Source organism: Rhagoletis pomonella, unplaced genomic scaffold, assembly GCF_013731165.1.
Source record: "Rhagoletis pomonella isolate Grant_MI unplaced genomic scaffold, Rhpom_1.0 Rhpom_scaffold_00884, whole genome shotgun sequence".
Lineage (NCBI taxonomy): Eukaryota > Metazoa > Arthropoda > Insecta > Diptera > Tephritidae > Rhagoletis > Rhagoletis pomonella.
In genome coordinates, this window is record NW_023459438.1 from 2,051 (window position 1) to 21,909 (window position 19,859).

The following is a 19,859-nucleotide window of genomic DNA, read 5'->3' on the forward strand; positions in this document are numbered from 1 at the left end:
TTCTATATGACAAAAGTTCAAAGAAGTGTGCTTCTAAAGTTCCAGCATCCATAGCTGCTCTGCCATCACCTGAAGTGATCTACGGGAATTTTCTACAGTTTATGACCTACTTGTGACAAAGTTTACAGCTACCTGACTATCTGAGAAAATAGTTTAAATAGCATTAGAAATTCTACTTGGCAGACCATGCAATGATCTGATAGGTTGAACGACTTTTTTATTCCTAGTTGTTCCAATTGCCTGCTTCCGCAGTTTAGTCTGTTCCTTCCCACAGACGACGCCTAATAAGAATTGAGGAGCGGCCACGGTTATTCACTTTCCAGCTGGAAAAATTTTGTAGGATAACGGCATCATGTTTTGAAGGCGCCTCTTCAACAAAAATGACCAGCGATCTTACACCGGGAGCTTTGACTGGCCAAACGCCAACGGAAACCGTTGGAGCTGCTATGAGGGTGAAATCCGGATATCAATGTATGTACATGTAATGTATCTTATCGATTTTTGATGCCTTTACTTCGTTCAAGGCCAGGTTAGGTTAAGATATTGCGACTGGGACCATTAAAAAGTTGACCTTTCTAAACTATTACGATTATTCTAAATATAAAAGCAGAGTATGCTTAGAAAGAAGTTAAGCAACAGGCTGATACCAGTTCCAGGAGGTGAGACAGTTAAACCTCAGTCTACCGAAAGACGAAGAGCATATGAGAAAATTTTGAGATTATTCTGCCCTTTATCTTCCAAACAGTTGTGGTAATCGGAATCCGGTGAAATCCATAACTTTCCTGCATATAACCCAAATGGAGTGGGATCTGTCAGCCGTATATATAAGCAGAATATCTCGCGATTTAACTTTTTGTTCACTTATCGACTTATTTTTTTTGTAAGTCAAGGCTTTCATCCCCGTTCTTGGAAGTCTCAAATCATGTGCAAGAGATTATTTGATTTGTTAATTAGATCTAATAATTTGTTAACTATTTAGCTACAAATATGCATAAGTATCAAATAAACAGTTTTTCTCTACTTACATAAGACATTGTGACTTGATTACTGTTGTTCGCGGCCATGGCATTGCGCTTGCCCAACAGCGATTGATTCATGCGATTCGTACCATAGTACATTTCCCAAATGCTCGGCTTCTTTCGATGCCATTCCAAAATTGAGTCCTTATCACCTGATTCGCCCGATTCCGCGCCGCTACCATTACCAGCCGAACTGCAGCCGCCACCATTTGGTTTAACTTTACCGCCGATTTCGGCATCCGCCGGTGGCGCTGATAATGTTTTCGCATCTAATTTACTCAATACCGGCTGCTGGAATGAGAGATTGCGTTGCAGTTGCGTTGTGGGCACATGCAAGGTTATCACATTTTGATCACGTTCGCGCTGTCTACGCTCTGCGGTGTAACGATCGCGATGCGGTAGCGATGGACGACGTTGCTGCTGCGCTAGCGACGTTTGTGACGATACGCGTTGCAAAGTTTCCGACTCTGCATAACAATTGGTGACGGGAAATACCTCAGTCAGGGATTTTCGCTTCATTTTGAAATTCGGATCACTCGCGCAGCGTATCGAGGCGATTTGTTCACGTATACTCACGGGCACGCCATCGCAGATTGCTTCGTAGTTGCCGGCGATGTAACCGTAATCCGACTCGATCGTACCGAGACTGTGCGTCGAACGGCGACGCTCGAAGGCCTTCTTCATTTTTACGATATTGTGATTTCTTACAAGCCCGCTGCATAGTTGACGTATTTCCAATTCGCTGTGCTGGTTCATGCGATCCAAATAGTTTTCCAACTCGTTTTTCAGCGTCTTAATCATGCCTTCCAGCTCATGTGGCAGTTGCTGCGCAGGCGCCGCAGGATTATTCAAATGTGCATCGGAGCTGTGCGTACCGGCGCTGCCACTCGCCTGCGAGAGCAAACGTATCTTGTCGCGCACATCCTCGAGCAGCTCACGCGTGTTCTGGAAGTGCAGCTGATCTTCATAGCGTTTCATGTAGTGGTCTGCGACCGAAACTGACTTCTCCGAGACGGTGCCCGTACCAGCAACGATATCACTTTCGACGCGATACGCATCGTCAGGGCAGGAATTTATATACTTTGCACACTTATAATTATTCTCCTCCTCCTGCTCATCGGTGAGAAAAGTGGGATTGTCGATGCCACCATCGCGCAATTGCTGTGGCTTGCGCAACTTGCCGCCAGCAGTGCGCTCATTGACTAGCAAAAATGAGTCGAGGTCTATGTCGAGCAGCGAATCGTCCACCATATCGTCGGGCCATGAGCGACGCGGTTGATTGGCGGGATCGTAGCCCTCCATAATGGTGGGCAAATAATGATGCGGGTGTTGGGGTACACGGCTAGCCAACTTATCGCCGCCGCTAGCATCCAACGCGTGCGGTGGCATCGGCAGGTATGCGTGGTGATGATGATGATGATGCTGGGTCTGTACAAAGGCAGCAATGCGTTCGTGCGAACTTAGACTTGGAAAATTTTTCAAATGGCGATCGAGATTCTCGATGCTGGTCTCGAGTATGCGCAGATTATCGCTGAAATATTGCGATTGTGAATCTGTGTATTCCTCGGAGGTTTGTCGTTGTAATAAGAATTGCAAGCTAGCCGGCACTTTGCTGACCGCACCAAATGTGCTCTTCGGCGCATCCTGCGAACTATTGCCAGCCTTGTTGGGGTATCGCGCAGCCGATGCAGTTGCATCGCCAGCTTCACCATCGCAATCGTCCTCGCCACCGTCCAACTCGCTGCAACCGGCAATACCACTTTCGCCGTTTCGACTTGCCGCCGTGCCGTTGCGACGTCCATAATAACGCTGTGTCACACCTCCTTTACTGCTCATATCCCGCGCGTGGCTATGAACCATCGTTGTTGCGGCCGTTATCGTTGCCGGCGCCGCTGTGTTTTTGCTGTTGCTATTCCCGCTGACAGTTGTTTTGACTGCACTTTTACTGCTGCTCTTACCAGCGCCGGCTCCAACACCAACCCCACCAGTGCCAGTGCCAGTGCCAGTGCCACTCACGTCTAGGATATCTATAACCGGTTCACAATAGATATGCTCGTCCAGTGAATATGTGGAGCAAACATTCGAACTGTAGTAACCGGACGAGCCGCTTTTGTCCGTCGAATAGTGCGACTGATGTGAACTGGTGCGTCCGCGGCGCACACTGCCACCACCGCTCTGGGCCAATTTGGAATCGCTGGTTTTTGACGACGTTGTGACTTTGCCGCCGTTGCTACTCCGTATCGTCGTCCCCGTCCCCGTCGCCGTCCCCGTCCCCGTTTTCGTTGTGTTTGTCGTCACTTCGTTGTGTTCGTCGGCACTCACGCTAGACGCGGTCGTCGTCGTTGTTATTGTCGAACTGGTAGACTGTTTCTTGACGCGCACTGCTGCACCCGGTGCTGAGGTGGTTGCTATTGGCACTGTTGATTTAGCTTTTGCTGTTGCTGTTGCTGTTGCAGCTGCTGCCGTCTTCGTGGCCGTTGATACTCTGAATGGCGCACCACTATCGACATCGCTGGCGACTAGTAAACTGGCGTAACCATCATTGCTGTTCGCATAGTTTAGCCTGTTTTTGGTAGTGTTGGTGTTGCAAATACTATTATTGTTGCTGTTATTGTTGCTATTACCATTGCTGCTGCTGTTGGTATTTATCGCCTTTGTTTTGGCTGTGTTTGTAACAGCGTTACTCTTATTATTACTACTGATGTGGTTGCTATTGCTGTTGCTGTTGTTGTTGTTGTTGTGTTGTGTGTGCTTGCTGCTAATGGCATTGGTGGTCATCATCATTGTTTTACCGCTGCTGCTGGGGCTATTGCTACAATTATTTATGCTATCGTTGAAGTTGTTGTTGTTGTTGCTGCTGCTTTTGTTGGCCATCTGCTGTTGGTTATGGCTATTTTGCAGTAATTTGTCCGCGCGTCCACTGATGTTGACTGCCAATGGCATTGAATTCGCATTGCCAACACTGCAAGTAGACAAACATACAGACAAACATATGAATAAATAAATGAGAGAAATATGTATGTATGTAAAATCAAGCGAAAATGTTAAAAAGGGAAATTTATTTCATTAAAGCGCGCGCTTGTGAGTTTCCACACCAGAGTGACCATATGCTCGGTACATAAATAAATACATACATACATATGTGTATAAGTGCAAATGCCACTATTTGGCTGTACATATGTACATATATATATTTATTTATATATATATTTTTATTAACATCTATACGTATGGACATGTAAGCATGCAAGTGTATTCAAGTTGCATGTGGCAATAGTTGTGCGGCAACATGAAAAGTGGGCCAAACCGCATGTGTCTTCGGCTGTCAAATGGGTATTCTGGCTGCGTTGTGGTCTGGCATGTTGGCAATGAAACAATATTCGTTTTCCACCAAACAAAAAATAGAAAGTGAGTGCATTTGGTAGCGAACAATTTTCATTTTGATTAAAAATATTTTCATTTGATAGCTTCAGCTTTTTAGCAAAAAATTCATAAATAGAAGGATTTGATAAAATATTTTCGTTAGTGGTGAAGACCGGCATTTCACGGACCGACCGAAAATTTTATCAGAGAGTTAGGCGACTTACGAAAGGTTTCAATGCCAGGACGAATTCCTGTAAGAACAAGCATGGTGACCTAGTGAACGATGTCCACAATGTACTTAAATTATGGAAGAAATACTTTTCCAACCTATTGAATGGCAACAGCACTTAAGGTAGTGGAGAAGCAAACCCCACCGGAGTCGATGTCCCCACCGCCTGACTATGACGACGAGGTAGCTGCTGGAGCTAACGGCTTATCAGCCGAGCTATTCAAGAACGGCGGTGAGGAGCTGATAAGGCGTATGCATACGGTAACCATAAATATGGATTCAAAATGAAGGACAATTTTTCAAAAATATGCCTACATATATTTACGTGGTATAAAAATATCAAAAGAGTATTTATGATTCTAAATTCTTAATACATTTTAAACTTTAAAAACGAATCAGGTTTTCTTTATCGATATTAATCTTTTTTTACATGAATATTTATAAAAGTATAGTAAAACATCTTATAATTACAATAGCTTACACGTTCAAAACGAAAACAATACCTTTTTTTTTTTGTTTTTTGGTACTTTTCGCAGCTATTTGTCAAAAATCGACGTCATGAACCGACGTAATCGACGAGTTACAAACTGCTCCTTACAAAAATAAATAATTTGTGCAGATTGCGCTCCATAGCATCTACATTTCTAATCCGATTTTCATTATCTTTGGCTCAAAATTTACTGTAGTGATATATCTTCTTTATCGAATTTTTAAAATAATGAAAAAAATAATCTCATGAAACTGCGTATTTGATTGAAAATCTCACTTTTTTCGAATTTGATGACAAAATGCAAATGGTCGCCTGTAGCACTAATAATTTTCATTGAAGTCGTCACAAGTTATATATTTTGGTAAGAGGCACATCAATACCCTTCGAGCTGTAAGTCGCTTACGTTGATTAGGAGATTTTTTCATGACATATTGAAGAAAAGCTACGAAAAGTACCAAAAAACACTTTTTTGAAAAAATCCATCCATTGTCCGATAATTTTAAAATAACGAATAAAATGCGGGACAAATGCAGGACACTTGGAAAAAATCAGTACATTTTCAGGTTTTTCAGGTTTGAAAAACTACGCAGGACCGACGTTTGAAAAACAGTACGGTCCTGCAAAAAACAGAACGGATGGTCACCGTACGTATGCATCAACTCTTATGCAGAATATGGGCAAATGAACGCATGCCCGGCGAGTGGAATTTAAGTGTGCTCTGCCTAATCTATGGAATCAGCCTTCTAAGCATAGGTTACAAGGTCTTATCGAGTGTATTGTGTGAAAGTCCGATGCCCATCGTCAACTAACTGATCGTGCGTTATTAGTGTGGCTTAAGACCAGGCAAATCCACCATAGACCAGGTATTCACAATACACCAAATCTTGGAAAAGACCCGCGAGACTAGGTTCGACATACACCATCTAAATATTTGTCGATTCCAAAGCCGTTTTCGACAGCACGAAAGCTAGAAACTAATACGGCTGTGTAAAATGACGTTGAGCAACTCAGCAGCGAATTTAAATTCAGCGGTTCCCCTGGCTAGGTCCAGCTCTGAAAGTATTCAACTTGGGTCGCGATTATGGTAACAGAGGAAAATGAATGCCTCCTCTGCGTTGGAAAGACCAGGTGAAAAAGGATTTGGCTTCACTTGGCATCCTTCACCTTACTACGAATTTTGTAAAGTCTTGCACTGTGGAATAGCTCTCTTTACGCTTTAAACTCAAAGGAACAGCAAATGAATTGAGTAGCGCAAAAATATTAGTTTCTTGGGTTTTCTAAAAAGAAAATAGTCCTGATGAAAACGGAATACTGAGCCATCGGGACGAGATGTAGATTTTTGGTCATTAAATTCTCTACGATTTCAGCTAAGTTTAGCTGTTTACGGCTATATTTAGCTGTTTATCTAACATTAATATCATCACTTAAAATAATATGTATTTGTGGATATTTACAATTACCTTGAAGATAAATTACGTATGTATGTATGTATTTCCGTTCGTTTGCTTGCCCAATGTTCAATAGCTCATTGCAAAAATATTTTTATTTAAATGCATTTAGAAATCTATATACGTCTTCTTATTTAATTCTCATTTCGAAAGTTTAAAAAATAAAGCCTTGTACTCGAAATACACCGCTAACTACCAGTTGCTAGCGGAACAAAGTTTCACTTTCCATTTGCAGAATGCACTTTATCGACGATTTTCCAATCGAACGCGCGCGCCGCAGCCAAAGCAAAATCAACCACAAAATTTTCATCGCTGCTCTACGCTAACTGCTGAGTCTGCGCAATACTTGAATTGTACGCGCAGGAATGAACGTTTTGTTTATTTTGAAAAAAAAAAAAAAAAAAACCAAAGTCCATTTAATGGTTAATTCCGTTGGTTAAATGAAAAAAAAGCAATAAGTAAAACACGCACACTCAAACATAAATAAAAGTGCTGGAAAAACAAATCAGAAAGAAGTAAACTCGCTCGATTTCGAAATTCGCGCACTAAACTCGTTCTAAGTCAAACAGGATTATGGCGTAAATACATAACGGTTTTCGGTAAGGCAACTTAAGCAACTGCAAGCCAAGTTAGTACGACTAGGTAAGTAAGTCAAGAGGCAAATGCCACAATTAGTGTTCGACTATTGACTGCTGGTCTGCGTGCTAAGTGGTCAGCGGTAGGCCGCCGATTGGTTTGTTCAGATATATGTACCCCCCCCTATGTATGTATGTATGTATGTATGTATGTATGTAGGTGCGCGCGTGCACCGGTTTGTGGCGACGTTGAATAGAGCAGCGGCTGCCATCAGCAATGAAAGTGGTTTGACATGACTTCTTATGGCTTTTTGGTATTTTGTCATGCCACATCCGTGAGGCAGCACCGGCGCACTGCAAAGCGTACAAACAAATACATACTCATATGCCTTACTATATGCATGTTAAAAGAATTCTTAGCTGTTGCTGAGGAAATGTATTGTACGACGGGTATTAAACTTTTGCTTTTTTAATTGCATTCTACTTAGACACGCCTTACCACGCCCCAAAGTTGCCATTGAGTTGTCGGCGCACGCGTATGTGATTATGATGCAAGAGTATCACATATTGCCTGAATGGCATAGCAAAAAAAAATTGATCATAGCATCGTTTCAATGTTGAAATTTATCATTCTATTGCAATTTAGGCAAATGTCTGCTTTTAGTAGAAAAACAAATTACTAATGGACCGCGCATGCGTACGCATCGAAGCGCGTCCGCAATGACCGACAATGGGCGTCTACCTAATATATTTACGTTGGTAATTTATGCTCTTAACTATTTTAGATACCCCACTGTGCAGTGCAATTTTAGATAATTAGCATGCGAATATCTGCGTAGTTCGGCTTAAGAAGGTTTACATACATAATCGTACATCAGGGTCAAGGCACCATACGAATAGATACCAAATATGGAACTAAGTAATATCTGTGATTTAGATTAATTAAATTTATTGATAGAGACGATTTCCTGAGAGTGTAAGTAAAATAACTACTGTTAAGTAACATAACGTAACGCGTGCAGCACCGGGTAACAGGATAGTGCCGCAGCGCGACCCTACTTGTCGTACAAGGCGACTAAATGGGTTGATAGATGCGGAGAAAGCGACCCCGTCTTTGTGAGTCGTCACCGAGGGAAAACTTATGGCTTTGCATAAGACTTGGACTACAACAGCTGCCCTCTATGATAACAGCCGGAGAGAAATAAGCATACAGGTTTTGATAACTGTCACGGGCTGTGGCACACTGGAATTCCCCGGACGAGTCGCATTGCATTTTTCACCGTGGACTTCTAAGGGGTTGATATGAACTGGTTCTATCGAGGCATAAGCCGCCGTACGTAGTGGGAGCTGGATACTTGAGGCCTTGATAAGGAAGTGTCGATTGGATGTAAGAGTAATAACAGTCTGCATTACACGGCCGAGCGCCGATCCGTCCGGTATTCAGGACCGACAAGGCGCAGGTCACGCTTCAGGGAACTGGGGTAAGGATACTGCCCCCGATGTAATATCCGTTCCTGACTATTATGGCCTGGTCCTCCACACACGATCCGCTGATGATAAATAATAACAAAAGATAGGGAAATAAATGGAAGTCTTAACTAAAAAAGAAACAACAACAGGAGGAGCTCTGCCACCAGAAGCTCCGCTTGCAAAAGATGGCATCTACTAGCAACACAACAAATCGGTGGACCAAAATAGGTAGCACATGTGGAAGAAGTAAACCCGGTGAGAATCGAAACAGCTTAACACGTAATGGCTCTGCTACGTCAAAACACGTCGCATAGTTCACGATATTAGAAGAATGTGCAACTAGAGACTGAATAGAAAAGATTCGAGACTAAGGAGCAAAGAGAGTGGGATTAATCCGATGCCGATGAACAGAGGTAATATCACCGGAAATATCTTAGAAATGCTGGACGTATGACCACGTTGTTGCGGCTTGCAAAGCATCAGGCGTTACCAACCTGCATGGGCGATGTAGAAAAGAAGGTCATCGGGCAGCAATCTGAACTAATGAGCATTAAGCAAGTACTATGCGATGGAGCTCACGTATGGATTTTTCTATCTTTAATGGACCCACCTTTTTTTAGATTATCATCCCTTACGTTGCCCGTGACCCGAGAACTACTACAAGATAACATATTTAGTCATTCCTTTTATAGAATTTCGCCTGCGAAATTGACGCTGATGTCATTGATAAATGGTTTCACGACTCTCAAATGATCTCTAAAGTCTGCACACTTTTAAGCCCCCTTTTCAATCAAGAGACCTAGATAAAGGCACAGAGCAGAGCTTTTAAACATATCTCAGGTGTGGTAAAACTGTTTCCGCTCAAAAACTACGCCTCACAGTCTCACGCATCGCTAGTCGCTTGTCCGTTGTGCATTGACGCATGCGTCACGTACTTCTTGTCAGCAACTGACAGCAAAGGCGTACTACACGACGACATTAAGATGGTCGCGGCCACTTCTTTTATGCTGCTCAGCGAAGCGTTGAAGGAGGTGTGCTGACTTTGAAGCTGTGTTGCGCCTATCGTCGCAGCCACTTAAGACGGTAATTTGCTAACTGATCCAACTGCAAGGCTAACAATTTTTTATGCCATTAATTTATCAACGCTTGCCAACTTATTAATATGAGCAAGCGTAGCGGAACATTTTTTTTTTTTGTGATTTACTAAAATTTTAAACAAAAAGTTTAACTGCGCACAGGCATACATGTTGTTTCACATATAACTTCTTCAAAGGCCTATTTAAAAGAAAGGTATTAGGGTGATGTGCTCGGTTTTTCCAAACCGGTTTAAAGCGGTTTTTTGTAATCTTGATTTTTCGAATACCTACAATCGAATAACTCGGGGTTTCACCTAATTTATTTATATACCCGAACTAGATTATTATTATTAATTTTATAGCTGTGTAGACACGGGAAAACTATGTAAAATCCAGAAAATTACTTAAAAAAATAAAAGGAAAACCGAACGAAAATCTGTCACTGTTGTTTTTTGTTGTATCAGCTTGTTAAACTCTGTCTAAATTAGATAATCGACTACATGTTGTCTTCATTCTCATCTAACGACAGGCTTAAGTAAACGGCAGATGCGATGTGAGTGGAAATATAAAGAGGTGGCATCTCACTCAAACGGAGCTTTGACAAAGTATCGCGAGCCTTACGAAACAATCCGAACTCTTCACCTACGATAGGCGGCTTTGGTTACCAATGATGGGATTCAAGACGTGAGAGTTGACGAAGTTGTTTATTGATTCTCGATGAATGGCCTGTTTATAAAATAATAAATTTGTATAGTCGCTCTAGTTCAGCGGATGGTGTATTCTCATTCCCAAGAAAATTAATTCTATATGCTCGAGTCTTTCCCGATAAAGGACTGTTGGTTTAGCGACCAAATCTTGTTAAGATCAGTCGACACCATTAAGTGTGTTTTGTTCCTATTTTTTTTCTGTTCCATTTGTAATTCACTTCGAGTTGTTTGCCTTAGGGTCATTCCACGTAAAGGAGGAAAATGACACAAATTTTAAAATATCTTAATTACCACTAATTTTTTAGTGGCATCATTTAGAAGACTGTATTTAAATAGACTGTTAAAAAATTAAAGAAAAAATTAACGCAAGATAAATAAGAAAATGTCTAAAATAAAACCAGTTTATCCGTTTTTTTCCAAATTTGCAAATGGAGAGCCGGTTTTATGAATAACTCGAAAACCGGGTTTCAAAAAAAACGGCGAATAATCGAACACCCTAGTAGGTATGTAGGTGTATTTTTCGAAAGTCAACAGCAAAGTGCACTTTTAGAAAATATACTTTGGCACCTGCGCGAAGGTCAGGACTTAGTAGTGATGCCTATGAGATGCTCTCCCAAGCAAGAATTTCATTTCAGGTCTGATGGGTTTTCAGTTTATCCACCTTATCCAATTACCTTGAGTTGAAGTATTGAAAGCTAGTATTAAAAGATTTCTTTTTTATAATTCGTGCGAGAAGATAAGTAGATTTGTGGTTAACACTTAGCTAAATAAATGAACAGAAATCTTTAAAGTGAAAACGACACAAAAATTTCATTTAATTTTTTTAGTAAAATTAAAAAAATTACTGGGCAGTAACTTGGATAACCAACCCCTTGCAGAGCCAAATACTATATTTTGAAAGCTCTTCAATATAAAACTTAATAACACAAAAAATTAGAAAAATAAAAAAAAAACAAGTAGCAATAACAAACCCACCAATAACAATTAAGGAAAATATTACTTTACATGGAAAATATTTCTTAAACAATAATGTACATGAAAATCGGTAGTTGGCCTTCGCAAAAAGAGGGTCAGTTGTAAAGTCTAAGCGAAGTAAGTCAGTCAATGGCTGCGGCCAAGTCAAGCCCAATGTTAGTTGGTTGGTTCTAGCATTAGGCAATGAATTAAAAACAAATTTGTTAAACGTCAACTTTTGCGCGCAGTGGCCGTCAAGCCGAGTGGGTGGATTTCTGAATGTATGTATGTACGTATGCACTAATAAGTAATTGTTGGCTAACATTGGTGAATTTTAATTAGGAAAATAATTCTACGAAAATACATACAAGTGGTGGCAATATAGTATGTAGTAGTGCGTCGCAGTCGGTCGTCCACCCTGAATTATTAAATGAAAACTAACCACAGCAAGGTGTGCGCTTGTATGGACTTCTGTATGTATGTACATTAGGGTGGATCGACAAAAAAAGTTTTTCCAGTCCACCCCTAGGATTAAAGATATTTTGAAGGCGATCGCAAAAAAATTTTTTTTTTTTTTGCCACGCCCCCCCGTTGGGCTATTTACTTTTTTTGACACTACGTCGCCATTTTAAGTCCGATTTTAATGAGCCGTACACCGTTGTTCATGGCTTGGAAGCCGCCACAATTCTTACCTTAATCGGGGGGGGGCGTGGCAAAAAAAAAAAACATTTTTTTTGCGATCGCCTTCAAAATATCTTTAATCCTAGGGGTGAACTGGAAAAACTTTTTTTTTGTATGGGGACCGATCCGCACTAATGTACATATGTAACCTTCTGCAAACGAAATTCTCACTTGCGCGCACTTGCTCGGTTGCTTAGGAGTAGTAATTGGCTTTGTTGTTGCTTCAAATGTTTTTCAAATTGATGGACATCTGAGGTTAAATTCCAGTATGTAATTGCCACCAGTCACTATGTTTTTTGTTGTTATTTTTCCAGAAACATTGAAATCAACCGTTTTCGCTTGCTAACTAAAAGAATAATTATTATTTTTTTTTATTTAATTGTTTGTTTAAATTTTGTAGCGTATTTAAATTTTAGTATTACACATTGCATTCCTTGTTTTGTTTGCTATTTTTTTTTTTCGAAAAGGTTGTTTGTGTGTACTCAACTGATGGACAGGCGTGCAATGAATTTTAGTAGATACATATGTTGCCAACAAATATATTTTAAGTTAAATTGTTTAACATTTTGCAACGGCATACAACAAATCTTTGTAAGCGCATATTTGTGGTGAATATCAGCATAGGTGCATTAAAATTCAACAGGTGTTTAGCTAAAGCTATGCCTTTCATGTGATTCATTTCGGCTTAAGGACAAATTTATTGTTGTTAAGTTTTTTGAATTTTTTTTTCATTTATTTAGTTAAAAATTTAAATATTTTAGTAATGTATTAAAACATTTTCAAGGCTCAAGGTTTCGAAAACATCGACTTTAAGCTACATGGATTTATTACCACAAAATATCTACATTAATGGCGAGATGTTAACATCGTTCAAAGAAATGTATGTATATTGGATGTCCCACCGTCACAGAAAAATATGCTTTTTTTTTAAACTAACTTACAAATACGTAAGCTTCCCATTGCTCAAAAAGGTGATTTTATTAAAAATTAAACAAATATTCAGTCGCAGTGCATCCCTCAACTTGGTCGAGCTTCTGCTCCGATTTGTGACGTGCGCCTTGATGTTGTCACACAAAGGAGAAATATTTATAGTTCTTCTACCTATTGGGCATCCATCAACTCAGAGAGGCAGGTGTCAATGTTGCCCCACCCGCCTCTTTAGACAAATGTAAACTTTCTGCGTTTATTATATAATGAAGTTTTATACTGAACGTACACAAAGTACCGATTCTGACGCGACCATTATAGTCCTGCTCTGGCGGTGGTTAGGAGGCGCTAATTTTCTCATTACATTTTTGACTGCTTGACCTAAGCGCAGTAGCCGGTTCTAGATGGCGCGACGGACGGAAACCAAACCAGCTCTCAAACGGTACCACAATGAATCCACTGGGCATAAGTTTGCCCTTTCTACACTACAGAATAATAACTTTTAACCAGATAACCTTATAACCAGGCAAGTGTGAACAACCCAATTCTGGTCTCTTAACTAACAAGTATGCTTATATTAAGTGCCGCTTTGGCACCATCACTATGTACGTTAAATTCAAACAATAAAATTTTGATAAAATAGAGTATTTTGTAGACGCTTCATTACGTAGTCGGCAAAATGTGGAGCGTTTCTAAAATACGCTTTCAGGAAGGGACATTTCCATACTACTAGACGGTGGGCTCCATGTCAGCGAAAGTCAAATAAGTATATTTTAATAGCCTCCCTTTCGAAGGCAGACATGAAGATTCTTTTGGCGATAGAAAATAATCTAGATATACAGGAGAGAGAGAGAGAGAGAGATAGAGGGAGTTAGAGAGAGAGAAGCAACGGCAACATCACCACCATGCAGTGGTGATTTTATGTCGGTGGCTGGTTGAACTATTACTCTGGATGCCAGGCTAGACAAAGCACAAAACAGATATGTATTCCCTCAGCCTGCAATCTTTTAAAAATCTCTCGCCTGCGTCCATAGAATTTTGAAATTTTCTGAATATTTCGCTTAGCAATGACTGTGGGGATTCGAGGGGTTGTGTGATTGCTGATTCACAATTTTTCATGGTAAAAACATCAGACTGTGATCGGCAAACACGACACCCCTATTTGCCATTACTGATAAGACGGTGAAGAATCTGCTTCAATTTATTCGAAGATCGTGTAGGTTTAACCTTGATTAAAAGGAAACACGCACGCATTGTTTGTGCTATGTAGTAGTCAAAAATACCCTTTTAGCAATTATGAAGGTATCAGCAGATAAGGCGTAGCTTGGGCGGAAGCTTTTACTAATCTAGAATCCTTAAAAATGAAGTAGAGTTCCTATTACAATGTTTTTTTTTTTTTTGTGTAGCGACCCAACCTAATGTACATTTTTCATAAGGTATGTACAAATGTCCATATATGTACATAAGTACACATTTTCAAAATTATGAAAATTATGCAAACCTTATAGTCGCCGTTGCATAGCAAATTACATTTGACCCGGCGATTTGAGCGCAAAAACTTCGCCAAGGAGAGGGTCATCCATAAGCACTTTGTAAGCATTTAAAACGCTTTTGGAGGCTGCGACCAATTTTAGGCCATAAAACTTAATGATATTATTACTACCTACTAATTATTTAGTAAAACAACTATGAAGATGGTGGCCGAACGAAACAGCAAGCAGCGAGCAGACCGTTTGTGCGATTCATAGTTGCTGGTAATTATGAATTTATGAACATTTAGATTTTGTTGGCGCATGCCTGAGTAGTGCGTATGCAAATCGCGCCTAACATTCATTTACAAACACATGTACAACAATTATTAATTAATTAAAATGTACATAAATGCTTTATTTGGTCACACAACGCTGACAAATTCGGTGATTTTGGTCATTAACTGTCAATTATGAACGAGAAGCGGCCGAGGCAAGCAATGGCAAAAGTTGCAGAGTTACAATGTCTATTTGTATGTTGGCTATAAGCCGACAAAATAAGGAAGTTGAAGGTTTATGATGACTACCTACCCATATGTATGCATAAATTTAATGCAAATTTGCACGCATGCGCATTAAAGCAACACTGACCAGCGCAACCAAGCCGCTGAGGCGAGTCTAAAGAGAATGCTGAAATAGACAGTGGCTAAAACAAAACACATATGGCATATAAAAATACACGTATATACACATACTATGTATCTGTACACATAGCACATTTCGTGCAGGTTATAGCAAAAATTAAAAAAAAAAAAAATTTGTTTGCATGTGCTAAAAAAAAATGATAAACAAAATTCCAACAGCGGCGACGACCTTGCATTCCATCGTGGGGACGATGAATGTCATATCAAATGGAATATTTTACGCTGTATTACCCAAAAAGAATGGCAGCAAGCGAGTCAGCAACAACATGGTAGCAAAAAAAAACAAAAAACAAACAAACCGAAAAGCTGAAAACGACAAGAAGCCAGTAATGATGAGTTGCAAATTGCAAGTGGCAAGATGAGTGCGCGTTGCAGTTGCAAGTGTGCAAAATTGCATATGCTCTTGAAGCAAGTTAAGCGTGAGGGGTGCAGCAGGGGGGGGGGGGGGATCGTTCGTGCGCGCCTTGCGCCATTCTTTGTGGGGGTCAATGGCGGCGCGCGATAGCATAAATACTCGCCGTGAAAACATATCTTATTTTCTTGTGGTTTATTGTAGCAATAAAGAGATTTTCATTTAAATTCGTATTCGTGCACAAGGTCAGTGATTAATTTACTTTTTGAATTCCATTATTTTGTAAATAAGATTTTGATTTTTTTTGTTTTGTGGCTTTTCGATTGCCACCAAATTGAGTTCTTCAATCAAAAAATATACATAAATGAACCAATCACATCAGAAATGCATATAAGTATCTACATAAATAGTTACCGAAGTGGCACTAATCAAGCGCGCATGGTTGCATTAATATTTGGCGGTAGGCTATGATCTTTGATTTAGTAAAAGGAACGAAATAAGACAGCGCTTAATGAATCTTAGCATTTAAAAAAAAAAAAAATTAATTTCTCCTTTGTTTGGTAACTCACCTCAAATTGAGGGTAAATTGTTGATGACGTTGCGGAGAGTACACGGTACGTTTGGCATACCCATATTGGTGTGTTGTTGGTATAGTCGATTATTAATCCTTGTATTTTTTTATTTAATTTACTATTGACCAGGCACGGATAGAGCTTAAGCAGAAAGAGCGTCCCAGCTCCAGTACAAAGAGTTGTGTTCAAGGAAAATATACTCCATGCTTTTAATACCAACGGGCGAGTTTAGCAATCGGTGGTCCTCGCAGCACTTTAGCTAGCGGACTTTCCAAGTTGCTCTTAAGGCCGTTTACATCACTCGTACCTCTTTAAAAATTGTCCAATTTTAAGTTGAGACTAAACTCGGCATAAGATTGTACTTATGTGGATAGACGTTATGGTGGCCCAGGCAACGAAATACAACTATGTATACGGACTAAAATAGCAGAAATCGGGAGGCACATCGTGAGAACCAGCGAGTGTTACTTTAAAACCAATAAAGTCTTTCCTGAAGAGGCCGGCCAGTCCTTCTCCGGTAGAGAAATAAGGAGCTAGAGGCCACTGTTTAGGATTATGACAAGAAATATGTGTAAATAAGAGGAATGGACTTGACTGTAGAGAGTCTGCATTCAATTTACTCACATTCTGGTCTGCTTCTGACCTTGAATGGGCAGCACGATTTGTTATGTGTTAATGCCTGTCGGTAAGCTGTATTTGGCAAAAAAGAGTTATAAAGTCTCCATAGATCCTATGGTTGGAGTAGTGACAGCGGGTTACTGGGGCTCTAGTTAATCATGTTTCTGCTCCTGACTTGGGCGAAACAATTGGCGCGGCCAGATAGACGTTACTCTGGACTAGACGATCTTCTAGTTACTACGCATTCTGCCAGTGCTATTTTACTTGGTTAAGAAGGACCTGATCAGAAAAAACCCTGCGTACGAAGTGCAACAACATAGGTGACTTCGAGAGTAGAAAGTCACAAACGACATGTTGCACTCAGCCGTCTGTAAGTGGTAATTCGAAGGCTATATAGTCGTTTACTTCTACGAAGCCAACGCCCTTGAAGCCACGGCGGTGGTTTACTTCCACGCATAGACGCCCTCGAGATAAAGGAGACCAGCGATATGCGTGCCGAAGAAAAAATAGTTGCTTAGGCATATCGAGCGCACCTGACAAACCGTATTTGTAATAAAGGCGAATTTTGGCGCAGAGAAACAGTGGAGGTTCTTCTGATCTTAGGGGTGATGTAGTATACGGCTGAGCAATAGTAGATCGTCGCGCGCCCATTGCGGAGGAAAAAATCAAATTAAATGCCAAAAAGTGGACCTTATCGCTGATATCCTTCCGTAACCTTAACTTTTGTGTGCGCAGCAGCGAAGGCCTATCAGAAGCTTTATTTACTTCAATGAAGGTAAGGCAAAAGCTTTCTAGGTAGAATCGCTGCGGAATATCGCTAGACTAGTTTAGCAAAGTGGAAAAGCTTTATTGCTTATATTACGGTCTGACAGCTAAAGTGTAAGAGAAGAGGACTCAGTGTAATCTTATATTCTAGCGCTAGCTCTTCACTTAAGCGAGGAGACACCATATGATTTTTTGAAAGTCAATGAGGTTTAGGTAGAAACTTACTAAGTAGAATCGCACTTGAACATTTCTTTATACCTGTTCAGCTTATTTCTCTAAACCCAAACATCCAGGAAGTTTTGGAAAAGTGGCAGAGTTCTTTTTCTTATAAACTCGAATTCCCCCGACTTTTTTGGGAAAAGTACTATCCTAAGCAGAACTAACATTGGAACTACTTCCTAAAATCAGCTAGAAATAGTAAAACCATAAAGTTTTTTATAAATTGACCGCCACAGTAGACCAAGACCAAGCGCAATACCAAGACCAAGCGATCAACAATAACAACTAAAAACCATAAACATTGTAGAAAAGAAGAGAATAAGCAACATTCGGAATGGCAATAGCAATGAAATAATCAATCGGTCACCGGGTCACGCCGGGCTACACCAACAAAGAGAACAACAGGCACATTGTAAACTGCCGTGGACGCCTAGATATTCCATGCTAAGATTCACAGTCAAGCGTCCACGCTTTGTATTTAATTGGCGCGATAAAAGGCAGAAAAATTACGATTAAGCGAATAAAGTGCGAAAAAAAAAATCGACACTGAGTGGGGCACATCAGCAACAATGAGCACAAAATGTGCAAGGAAAAGTGTAAAAAATGCAAATAAATACTTAATTCACACTTGAGGAGATCAAGTTTTCTGGCAGCGGGTAGCGTGATGCTGAGCAGAATGCAAGAAGTCATCGACAACAAACAACAGCAAGCAGCAGCAGAAGCGAAAATGACCCACAACAAAGAATAATAACAAACGGCTGGAGTATGCGGTAATTGCAGGTGAGCTGGCATCAACAGAAGCAACAACAACAACAACAACAGCAACTACAGCAGCAGTAGCAACAACACTAGAGAGGCAGTGGCAGCATCACCAGCTGCCATCGGCACATCAACAGCACGTACATACAATGTTGCATCGGCAGCCAACTAAGTGGCTAAGGTGGCGGCTGCAGCAGGCAGGTAATTTGTTGTTGCTGCTGCTGCGTTTGCACTTGCATATGTTTAAGTTTTTTTTTTTTTGCTGTTGACTGTGCTTCGTTTTGTTTTATTGTATTTTGCTGTTCGTCGTTGGTGTCACTTGTGGAGTTACAGTTGCAGTTGCAATTGTTGTAGTCATTAATGCGACGGAGTAACCACGAAGTAGCTAATCAACACACACACACACACACACACACACACACAGACAGACACACACATAAGGAGGTGAAGGTTGCCGACAGGCGCCACAACCGTCAGACCAACGACTGATGATGAGTGCTGCTGTTGGTGGCAAACAGAGCGTTACTGCCACACGACGACGACGACGACGAAGACGGCAATGCGCGTCTTGAACTTCAGAATATGCAAACAACAACAAATGTGGTTGGTTGAAAAACAAAAATCAAAAAGCTTAAAAAACTACAAAAAAAAAATAATAAACTGTGACAATAAAAAAAGACAAAATTGCAGCGTAAATGTTGTGGCAGGCATGCATGTGTTGCCAACAATAATTATGGCTGCAACATGCAACAGCTACACTTTAAAAAAAAAAATTTGTTTAAATTTGCGCATATAAAGAGAGGTAACCAGTTTCCTCTCCTAATGTGTGTAAAATTACACACCACGTGTTCACTTTTACATACCAAATTTGTCACGTAAAGAAAAATTACACACAAAGTGTTTAAAATTGAGTAAATATGAGCACTTATTGTTTATTATTAGTAAAAAATATATTTTTACATTCAAAATGCTTGCAATTTTAAATATTGAATATGTATATTTTAAACATCTCATGTTCAAAATCAAACCATAAACATCTCCTACGTACACAGATTCTGGTTGAAAAATAAACACCTTCAAGTAGTAGTTTTACATGCACTTTTTTAGAGTGTAGAGTTCAACGGTGTTTATGTAATGTGACCAATAAGCTCAAGGTGAAGATATCTGTATCTATGTGTAAGTGTGAATGCACTTTTATAATAACAATAACAAGCGCAATAAATAAGTAAGAAAATATTTTACTACGAGCATGTACAAATAAAATAAGTAAAAAAAAAAACAATAAAAGTAAAAACTGTTAATACACCACAACAACATTTTGTTGTAATAAACAATAAGGTTAATGACAACATTTGCAGCGAACTTGACAAATCACGCAATGGTGTTGCGCGTGAACGCTGTAAAGTATGCAATTTTACATATGCGGTTCTTTAACCCTTGGACGCACAAGCGGCACTACTAA

General features: G+C 40.2%; 1 protein-coding gene across 1 annotated transcript in view; it reads right to left on the bottom strand.

Moving 5' to 3' along the window:
• Positions 1–1,025: 1,025 nt before the first annotated feature.
• LOC118751652 (serine-rich adhesin for platelets-like) overlaps positions 1,026–19,859 on the bottom strand; it is a gene marked incomplete at its 3' end in the record, with an annotated part of 31,348 nt that continues 12,514 nt past the window's right edge. The window contains exon 2 of the mRNA XM_036486466.1: positions 1,026–3,981. Within this exon, the coding sequence (XP_036342359.1) occupies positions 1,026–3,981 (2,956 nt within the window). The remainder of the gene's footprint in view (positions 3,982–19,859) is intronic.